Source organism: Lineus longissimus, chromosome 15 (genome assembly GCF_910592395.1).
Source record: "Lineus longissimus chromosome 15, tnLinLong1.2, whole genome shotgun sequence".
In the NCBI taxonomy this organism is placed as follows: Eukaryota; Metazoa; Nemertea; class Pilidiophora; order Heteronemertea; family Lineidae; genus Lineus; species Lineus longissimus.
This window is the reverse complement of record NC_088322.1, coordinates 3,385,601-3,396,101: the sequence shown is the minus strand read 5'-3', so window position 1 is coordinate 3,396,101 and position 10,501 is coordinate 3,385,601. Positions and strand designations below refer to the sequence as shown.

The following is a 10,501-nucleotide window of genomic DNA, read 5'->3' as shown; positions in this document are numbered from 1 at the left end:
GGTGAGTAAAAGCGAAGAAAAAAGGAGAGATTATAATGATAAATTTATTTCAAGAGACCATCAAACAGAACATCCTTTAGGGGCCTAGATGTACATGCACTTCTACAGAGAGGTGTATGCGTAATTTCCAAATGATTGACCATCATTTCTGTGTGAAAATGAATAAATTTCAGCCGGCTGTTTTTCTAACTTATTCTTTTTTATCTTCAAAACATCAATTTCTAAATTTAATTTATTTTTTTCTAATTTCAGTTTTTCAATCTCCAAGTTAGCCCTTTCCTTCTCAAGGATCAATAGCTCCTTTTGCCTGCTCACTAATTCATTCTTATCTTCTTCCTTCTTTCCTTTTTTTGTTTTTCATTCTCCGATTCGGGCACAGGTGGTCATGGATTTGGCAACGCTGAAGGAGGAGCACGTTTTTGCATAATTTGTTGTAATCTGCTTGGGGGACCAACGGCAGCCGAGACTTGCCTGTGCTCTTGTGTACGGGACGTATAATTGAGACGTAGAGTTTGCTCATCATCGGTGATGGTACTGAAATAACAATGACAGTTTTTCACAAAATATGGTTCAAGAAACACCAACCTTGACTTTTCAGCAATGTTAATTTGGAAATATTTGCCAATAATGGCTAAAGAGTTATGAAATTAAATTGATGTAGCAGTGAACATTTCAAACTGTTTAAATTGTCAGAAAGCTGCAGCTCCACCTCTGTTTAAAGTGAATAAAGGGAGCCTATCTTGAACTAGGTTGTGAGTTGAAGGAAATATTGCTCCGCCGAGGTTCGATGCTGTCATATCCGCCATCAATCCCATAAACCGTCGGATCATCCTCCCCTATCACAGCTGCGATCTTCTGCGACAGGGTTGATGGTTCATCTGGTCGGGGTCCGCCACCTATAAATATCCAACAAGTGTGTCAGTGATATCATCAGGAACTGCAGCTGTTGATGAATGTGAAGCAACACTAATGAAATGTCTTAGATTAGAATAAATCCTGTACCTGTCTTTGAAAGCTCCTTCTTGTACGCCCTGTATTCATCTTTCATCCCGGACGCCATATTTTGCCATTTTTTTGTAGTTCTTCGACCGTGCGCAATACGTTTGGGTTCCTGCTATTCATGGTGTCTGCGATTTGCACCCAGGCATCATGCTTTTTCTTGGTAGTTACATTTGGTGAAAACTTCGAGGAAATAACGGACATCACATTTTCGTATTCTTCGATTAATCGCACCTTCTCTGCTTCAGAGAAATTTGGCTTCCTCTTTTTCTTATCCATGTTTCATGCAATCTGCCAAGCTGCATGAATCAGACAGTGTATGGGACACACTTTCTATAGGCCCTATTTCTTATATCCTAGGCCTTGTGAAAGTATTACACAATAATGACGCTGTCTTCCTGTCCATGATGAGGTTTGGCACATGTCCAAACCGCAAAATTCGACATGAAATGCGACATTGGCACGTTTGCAGAATGTAAAGCAAGTCACTTTAAGTTATTCGAGGTACTTTGCTTAGCTGATCACTTAGTGGCTTTATGAATGCCAACTTAAGTGAGGCACTTAAGTTAGCAAGTCACTTAGTGCGTTTTTATACTTAAGTTAAGAAGTTTTATAAATATGGACCCAGGGCCCGTATTCATAAAACTTCCTACATTAGGTGTACTTAAACTCTAAGTGTCACACTAAGCCAGGTATGATACTTATGTTGCTATTCATAAATGACCTTAAGTATCATACCTGGCTGAGTATGATCCCCATATGTAGGCATCATGCCTAAGGAATTTTAACCAGGCCAGTAATCACATTTCATTGATTATTTTGTTGGTTTCTGTGGTTTGGCCGTGTGCCATGAGGACGTTACGGGATATTTTAAGCTAAGTTATTGGATTATACAATCATAAATGCATAACTTAATTGGTCGTGTAAATTGTATAGGCCTAGACGAGGGCCTACGGATGCGCCTGCATTCACTTCGATATGGACAAGAGTAAGAGGAAGCCGAATTTCTCAGAGACGGAAAAGTTTCGTCTTTGTGAAGAATATGAAAAAGAATTTGCTGTCATAACAGGTAAATTTAGCGCCATCTTATCGACGAAAAAGAAACATGACGCTTGGATTAGGATTACCAAAGCCATGAATCGTAGAAATCCATCCGTCATCCGTTCCGATGCCGACTTCCTCAAGAAGTGGCAGAACTTATGCTCCAAAATGAAAGATGAGTACAGGGATTACAAGAAAGAATTGGCGAAAACAGGCAAGTGCGATTTCAATTTCAATTTTAATTCCTCTTTGGCATGTTCGATATTGCTATTCGTTAGCCTTTACATTCGACAACACAGCTATCAAAAATTCTTTTTTTCACTGACAGGAGGAGGTCCACCACCAGTTGAGCCGTCCTTGGTCTCGCAGAAAGTAGCATCGATTATCGGTGAAGACGACCCAACTGTTCATGGTATTGAAGGTGGCATTGATAGTTCACAGGCGAAGAAAACACAAGATGTTCCGCGAAGCATGCCATCACGAATTCAAAGCAGCAAGCCTGGGTAAGTTCACGCTTATTATAGCATAACCACGTGCAAGCAAAATATAGTTTTGCTAGTGATACGCCGATACTATCAAAAATGTTTTTGTTGCAGTACGCCTACCAGGAAGACCCCATCTTACACTGCTATCCTCTCAACGAGAAAACCATCAGCCGCTGCAGCAATACCCAATCCTTGCCCTGCGTTGTCAGATGAGGATACTGGTGTAGCTGAAACAAAGAAGCGAAAGGCCACTAATGATGATATCATCACGATGCAGAAAGAGTTGTTGTGCGCTGAAAGGTCAAGAGCGACATTGGAGATACAAAAACTTCAACTAGAAAAAGCTAAGCTTACTTTGGAAATGGAAGTTCTTCAACTCAAGAAGCAAAAACTATCTGTTGACAATCAGTATACAACCGATGAAGAACCATGTGACTACTCTCTGACAACTCTTTGAATAAAACTTGTCTTAAATGGCATCCATGAAGCATATATCTCATGTTTTAATTTGTTTGTACTTACGCCTATCAGAAGTGTTGGTTGACTAGTTGATTTCTTCGGGCAGCCCCATTGTGCCTGTCCGGTAAGACTACGACATTGTCTACATCATTATATGGTTGTGGACGATATTCTATCGGCTCCTCATGAAAATCAGGCAAACCTCGGTTGATGGCAATATTGTGTAGAATTGCACATGCCGTAATTATCTCACATGATTTCTTTGGTGAATATCGCAGCTGCCCATGCAGGCAATGGAAGCGTCTCTTCCACTGCCCAATCCCTCTTTCAACTAAGCATCTCGTCGCTTTATGAGCGCGATTGTATAGGCGTTGCTGAGCAGTGTTCGGGTTAAGGAAGGGGGTCATCAACCATGGCCTCACCGGGTAACCACTGTCGCCTAAAAGCACTTCATCGCCATCTCGATGCTCAAAAAATGTTGAAACTCCACTTTCTCTGAGGATAACTGAGTCGTGGGTGCTTCCCGGCCACCTGGCAACAACATTGATGAATCGACATCGAGCGTCCATGACAACTTGGGTATTAATTGAGTAATAGTTTTTCCGGTTGACGTATCGCCATTCGTGTTGTGATGGCCCTAAAATCCAAGCATGAGTCCCGTCGATGACCCCCATAACACCTGGAAAGTTTGCAATTTGATGAAACTCTAGCACAACGGTCGGAATGTCTTGAGCACTTGGGAATTTGATAACTCGAGGTAGAAGAGGAAGCAAGGCATGAGTTACCTGAGAGATAACCCGACACAGGGTAGGCTGTGAGACGTGAATAGTATCGCCAGTAACTTGCTGAAAAGACCCCGATGCGTAGAACCGAAGAGCTGCAAGCACTTTAAGTTCCCTTGGGAGAGCATGGTTCCGCAGTGTTGTCGGATCAAGTTCCTCACCGATTGCATCTACCAACTCCAAAATAGTCTGCCGATCCAATCTGTACCGTTGGTATAATTCCAAGTCATTATAAACTTCCAATGGGTGAACTCGATCTCTAAAGACCCTCTCCCGACGCATTGCATGCCGCCTTGCCATTTCGTCTTGCGCTGCGAGCATAAATACTGCCATCCTCGTCAATGTCTCGTCCACAAATGAACGAAGTTAACTCTACACAACCAATATACTTTGACTTAGGACACCCCATGAGGTGTCTTATATATAAGTAGGAAATTGAGTATCATGCTTTGGGTAAGTAGCATATTGAATTCCACTTGAGCATGATACTTGACTTAAGTAGGTAGATAGGTATCATACTTTGACTTAAGTACGTTTATGAATATGGGCCCTGGATTACGGAAGACGAATACTGCTGTCGCCGCAATCCCCCGACTTGGAACCGCGTGACTCGGACACCTGGACTCACTGCTTATAATGTGTAATAATATTAATCAAGACTAAGAACAATGGCGAACAGCTTGATAAGGCTTGGATTCAGGATTTACGTTCTGAAGAAATAATCCCATGACAAATTCGTGTCTGCACTTGATTATTATGGGACTTCTCGACTTGGCTGCCAATTTCTTTTGCATCCAAAACTGCATTGATGTTGCACAAGATTGGAGCTCAGCGTTGGTCACCTCTGGTTGAAAATATGACCTGAAAAAAAGAATGACTCGTCAGGCGCAAATACCACAGGCAAAATATGCCCTCATAATTTTATAAGGCAAAATATTCTTGAAATTGAAAAAAGAGGTTTACTTACTCTAAAGCCAACTCATTCAGATTTTGTCTGGGCTCCCATGTTGCCTCAAATATACTATAGTCGGTCCACTGTATCAGAAACTTTTCGTTCTAAAAGAAATGACACACATTATATTCATGATGACATTTACAAAAGGCAAAATGAAAGTTACTACATGTACTAATAGTATCATTTACAGGCCCTTGAAGGCCAGGCCTTGTAAAGGCCCTGTCCTTTGAAAGTGCACGAGCTTACAATGTCAATTGTGCTCAGCTCAAATGTCTTCAGACACATCTTTCTTGTGCACCTGGAAAATTAAAACCCATTCATGACTATAATTTGAGGTGCAAATTTTGACATGGATGTGTCCATGATGTTTCAAAGGCATGTCCTTGTCGTTGGGGCATGTAGCTCAACCTCAGGTATTTTAGAAGCTTTTCCATGGGCATCGACACCATCAGCTCTGGGCTCTAGCTTCACACACCAGCTAGTGAGATTGTGTGATTAGAACACTTACAGGGAACGTGCCCCTCCTACTTAGCACGCGTTCGACTGAGTAGTCTGTAGAATCTGTCTTGCGAGAACCGGTACGTCTGAGAAAAAGTTTCGCCCCTGTGGCAAGCTCCTTATAATCGCATCTACTGAATCCTGCTGCATGTCCACTAGACCTCAAATTCCTGCAATGAAAAGCAATGATTACCAGTAACGAAAGTGGTTATGTTCACCCAAGCATGACGACTTTGAATGTGAACAACTGAAACTACTGGACATCCTTTCACAAGTTGCCTCCAGTTATCAGATGCCAAAGCAGGCATGGATTAGACTAGAAGATTGTCACCATGGTCAGTATGAGTACTATATGGCCTACCATAGCTAGGGTAGGCCTAAAGGTATGGACGGGACCCAAAGTATCCAAAGCGGCGTACCATCATATGCATGCTCGATGCCTTTAAGGAATGGGAATAACTTGCTCGGCTCGAGACATCCACATGATGTACGCCCCAAAGCAGCTGCCTCTTGGGTGGGTGGGCGGGTTAAAAACAAAAGAGAGACCACCACTCTGACCCCCACTAGCCAGTTTATGCAAATTAACATGTAATCCGAAACAACGCCGCCCCCGACTTATGCCCTTCCACCTCGTCCATTTCCAAAACCAGCTGAGGGAATCGGGCAATCCCATGTCCTCTGACGTCACACCGCTTAGGATATAGTCCTACTCAGGGACGGTCCATGAAGTTCAGACTCCTCAATATAGCCCTCCTCAACTTTTTTTCCAATCCTATACACTAGTTCTCGCCATGATTGATGCCATATTCGCTGCTTGGTCTAGCTTACCACTTCTGGCATAATGTTTTGCCGAATACTCGCCTGTCCAACCAATGTGTTGCATCATGGCTTCCAAACTACGAGGCGAGGTGTCCGTCTGTACAGACAGCAAACCAATTGAGATAGCACACCCACTCCTCATGCTATGAGGGGTTTCGCCCTCATCTATTCCCAAAATACGCAAATAATGCTTAAGTCTCTGATAAGTTGCCTCGTAGGAAAGAGAACGATCAAGCACCCGTTGGCCGGACATTGGTCTAAACAGAAACCCCTGCTTTAAGTTGACATTCATAGAGGTGGCTACCTGGAGGTACCTCTTCAATCCCAAGATCGGGCAAACCATGGGCTCCTTGCAAGTAAATATAGTAAATACAGTAAAATCACCTGTTATTGGTTAGTAGGCCCTGGTGTCGAAGGAATTTGAGGCCCAGGATGGGGTGGGTAATAGCCGATTATGTGTCAGCATTGGGCCACTTCTTTGGAACTGCTGAACTGTGATTGTGAAGAAAGGCAGTGGAGTGTAGTTGGTACTGAAATGTGATCACAGTGCACGCAGAGTGAGGCTGAATTGACAAGAGGAAGTTTTATTTCCACTAACAATAAACTTGTACTTATTTGAACAGCATTAGGATTCATAATCTTGCTGGCTGCACAGAAGGATTTTTCTACAGGGTGGCCCAGAAAAAGTGTCCCGACCCAGATTTTCAAATGGGTCGGAAGAAGACTTAGCAGGTTGTAATAGACTGTACCTTTTGTGATTTCGTAAGGAATTTGAAGTGTACATTTAGAAACAATAGGTTATGATCTGTGGATGCTCTTCTGGGCTTCATCCCATCCATGTAAAAATTTAGGTTTGGACACTTTTTCTGGGCCACCTTGTATTACTAAAAGTTACAATAACGTTTAAGTGGGTATTCAGACTGCATTTTAGCTTCGTTATCAGTGTCAAATGACCAAATTACCCTTCAGAACCTCGTGATTTTCAGTAATACAAAACAGCGTACATTTATTCTAATTCACCATCTGATTCATAGTCCTGGAACTCTAGACCATCCTCATCCTCATCTTCAACTGGTGGTGGAGGATTCTGAAGGTCAGCAATGTTACGGAATTGACCATTTTCATCTGGTGTTAATCCAGCCACCTGAAAGGCCTTTGCTGCTGTTGCTGGAAGGAGATCATTCCATGCACGACTTATCATGCCCAAAACAGTATGTAAGTTTATTCGACCACAGGCACCATCAGCCAGGGTATTCTGTTGTTTCCATTCCTTCCAATGTCGTCTCATATTCGTCTTAAATGAACGCATAATAGTAAGGTCCAGTGGTTGGGATAGCGACGTGCAACCAGCTGGGATGTTATCTATTACCACACCTGCCTCCACAATGGGTGTGCAGAAATCATCAGCCATATGGGGCCGGAATCGATCCAGCAGCAAAAGCCTTTCAGTTGGTTGGATATCACCGAGGAAAGGTAAAATGACTTTATTCAGCCAATGCTGTAGTGTGTCCCTATTCTCCCACCCAGTCCGTGATGACGTCACCTGCACATTGTCAGGAATATTTTGAAGACCCCTAATCTGCCTGATGAAGCCCGGCCATCTGAAGACAACATGTGCTGGCATTTTCTCGCCATTACTGCCTATTGTAAGAGCAACAGTACATCCAAGTTTAGGGTTTCCGAGTGACGATCTAACATTAATGTTCCTTTCCCCATGGGTCGCTGCAGTGTATAATGGCGGAAAGTCCAACTGCACGAACGTTTCGTTCATGTTGTACAAAGCATTAACTTGGTTTTGAGCTACAGTATCCCTCACATTTTGCTGAAACAAACGCACACGCTCAGTTGCATTAGCTGGTAAGCAAGTAGTGTCCTTGGTCTTTCGACGGATTGAAATGTGCTTTCTTTGCATAAAATTGTGCACCCAACCTGCAGATGCTCTAAAGTGAGATAGCTCAGGCCTTTTAAAGCTAAGTTCATCACGCTGATGTGGGGCAAGTTCATTCTACCAAAGTTGAAACTGCCGTTCAGAATCCTGCAGTAAATCGGTACAAGACACAGGAAGAGCACGACGGCGGTAATCCAGGAAATCCTCATGAACTCGTTGTTCAACTTCAGGCCACAAACCCCGTCCTTGGTCTAGAATCCGCCTTCATTCACCATGAGTTTCCGCCTGTTCCATCAACGTGTATCTATTAGTAATCCATCGTCTAAGACTTGTCTCCGCAAGGCGATAACGCCTGGCATACTCTGCAACATCACGTACATGACCATGTTCAATAGCAGCTTCACAATCTAGGACATGCCCAAGCCTGGCTGCAACAGAGTAGATGTTATGCCGTCTTGGTAAACGTCCCTGTGGCTCATTCTCATCGTTTTCTGGGTCCATCCCTCCTGCACAGAAGATCAGGAGAGAGGTCAAGAGAAGGTAGTGTATGTGCAGACGCATTGTCAGTTTGAAAGCACCCTGCAAACTGAAAGGGTCAATGCCAACATGAAGTCCCTTGGCCTATACTTCGGCCACACGAAATTGAACCCTAAGATTACTAGGCCAAATAAGAGCATCAAAGAAAAATTTCCATCATGTAATCAACACCAGCACAGCCTTTTTGTGTTTGCTTCACTGACCACACAATGTTATCAAACATAACGACATAATACCCCATTCCGGGCCTAAAATACCTTCAATATTGGGGCCTACTACAAATCTGAGCACCACCAATAACAGGTGATTTTACTGTATATTCGGATTATCCACGCGGTGGGTTTTTCCCCACGTATGCTTAATCACGTAACCCGAACCTCCCGGTAGCTCCCGTATTTCCTGGGTTAACATTATCCCAGCATCGTGTGCTCTATCCCCGCCGAAAAACATAAACTTGAATAAAGCCTGGTCCCTAGCAAGAATAAATCTCGAGGCTAGGTTGACCTCCTGGCGGGCCAACTGCCTGTCCATATACATAGAAATTAAGATTAATTTTGACATGAACAATGGTTTTGCCTGTGCTACCATGACATGGCCTTTACTTTGCTCCTCCCGGATCTGCTTTAAATAAGTCGAAACTTGATCCGAGATGACCGGATTTCCCTTACCGCCAGACGACCACCTGTCTGGTCTTCCTAACTGTACAAAAATAGCCTTCAGCTGAGATATTCTCGATTTTACCGTACCGTGAGCGAGTCTTCTCTGACAATTACAAGTCGGCGACTTGCTGCCAATAGCCGTACATTGAGTGACATGAATCGCCGTCTTTCCTTCCTCATCGGCCCACGCCTAGTATAAGCAAATGTCATATGGGGAACAGGTAACTACGTCCTTACCCAGATGCTTCAGGAATATCTCCAAACTCTTCTGAACCTTGGACTTTTTTGTCTGATACTTCGATGAACCGAAACTATCCATCAAAAAATCCACACGACTTCTCAAACCGTAGATGTCCACCGATGCCTGACTTTTCGCGTCACCAGGTCTCTAAATAGCCAAATTAGAAAGAGAGAAAAAAAAAAAAAACATTAAATTTTCCGTCCACCCAGCCCTCACAACCAGCTACAGCGACCGCAACCTAATGGCACACATTATACCACCAAATGCCGCTTTCAGCCAAGCCACACAACGTGACTCTGGTCCCTCAGTTACTGTAAACTCGGTCCTGAGCCAGACATTCCTAATAGAGAATTTTTAAATCTATTTATTCATTGATCGATAATGCTTGGCTTCAGGCATGCCAAAATTCCTTCCCTATGCCCTGAATTCTATTTGTGATATGAAGGTCAGAAATTTGACCTCCGAATCACTTCCGAATTATGCTACTTTACATTTTGTCCCTGAGTGTCTGGCTCAAGGCCGTGTTACCGTACCTACTTTAGATTCACTTTTCCAAGGTCAGTCGATTATTTGGTAATCACACCTTACACCGTATTATCTACAGGAATGTACAATAAATTGGTCACGACATAATCGTCCGATTGGTTCATAAGCATCGGCACTAAGCCTAGTACTCCACGGAAATGTATCCCTGTAGAAAGACAATAATAGGGGCAAGACATGCATATTTGCCCCTGACCTTAGAGAAGTGAATCTAGAGTATCTCGTCAGCTAAGAGCCACTGCTCCCCAAGGTTATGTTACTTTTACTCTACTCCAACACAAGCCTAGCAACCACCAGGGGACACCTCAGGGGCGAGCGCACATACCCTTGTTTTGACGGAAGATCAACTACATCATATTCGTTTTTGGTAACGTTAGCCGATGCCATCACAACCGGCCACCAGGGAAGTAGAGGCGACAACTTTGGTATCACCAAAGTGGCCTTGGGTTCTCCTGTAATAGAAAACTCAGAACCGCTCCCACTAAGCAAAATGGCGGAAAACAATAATAATTCTCTGAATCAGACAAGGTTTTGGTGAACACATTCACCCCAGCTAAGTTTGGCAGGGGACATGGGGTGAAGTGTGGAAGTGCCC

The 10,501-nt window shown here is 43.4% G+C and overlaps 1 protein-coding gene across 1 annotated transcript; it reads left to right on the top strand.

Annotated features, from left to right (window-relative positions):
* The first annotated feature begins 1,938 nt into the window (after positions 1-1,938).
* LOC135499997 (uncharacterized) lies at positions 1,939-3,006 on the top strand. The gene is made up of 3 exons (XM_064791098.1): positions 1,939-2,254; positions 2,369-2,543; positions 2,637-3,006. Exons 1-3 carry the CDS (start codon positions 1,978-1,980, stop codon positions 2,980-2,982), a joined length of 798 nt encoding a protein of 265 aa, XP_064647168.1. The 5' UTR covers positions 1,939-1,977; the 3' UTR covers positions 2,983-3,006.
* Positions 3,007-10,501: the final 7,495 nt, after the last annotated feature.

Bases quoted from the DNA above. Each gene is read 5' to 3' on its own strand.
- LOC135499997 (XM_064791098.1), top strand. From the start codon at position 1,978: ATGGACAAGAGTAAGAGGAAGCCGAATTTCTCAGAGACGGAAAAGTTT. The intron at 2,255-2,368 runs GCAAGTGCGATT...TTTCACTGACAG, and splicing joins GAAAGAATTGGCGAAAACAG to GAGGAGGTCCACCACCAGTT. The intron at 2,544-2,636 runs GTAAGTTCACGC...TTTTTGTTGCAG, and splicing joins ATTCAAAGCAGCAAGCCTGG to TACGCCTACCAGGAAGACCC.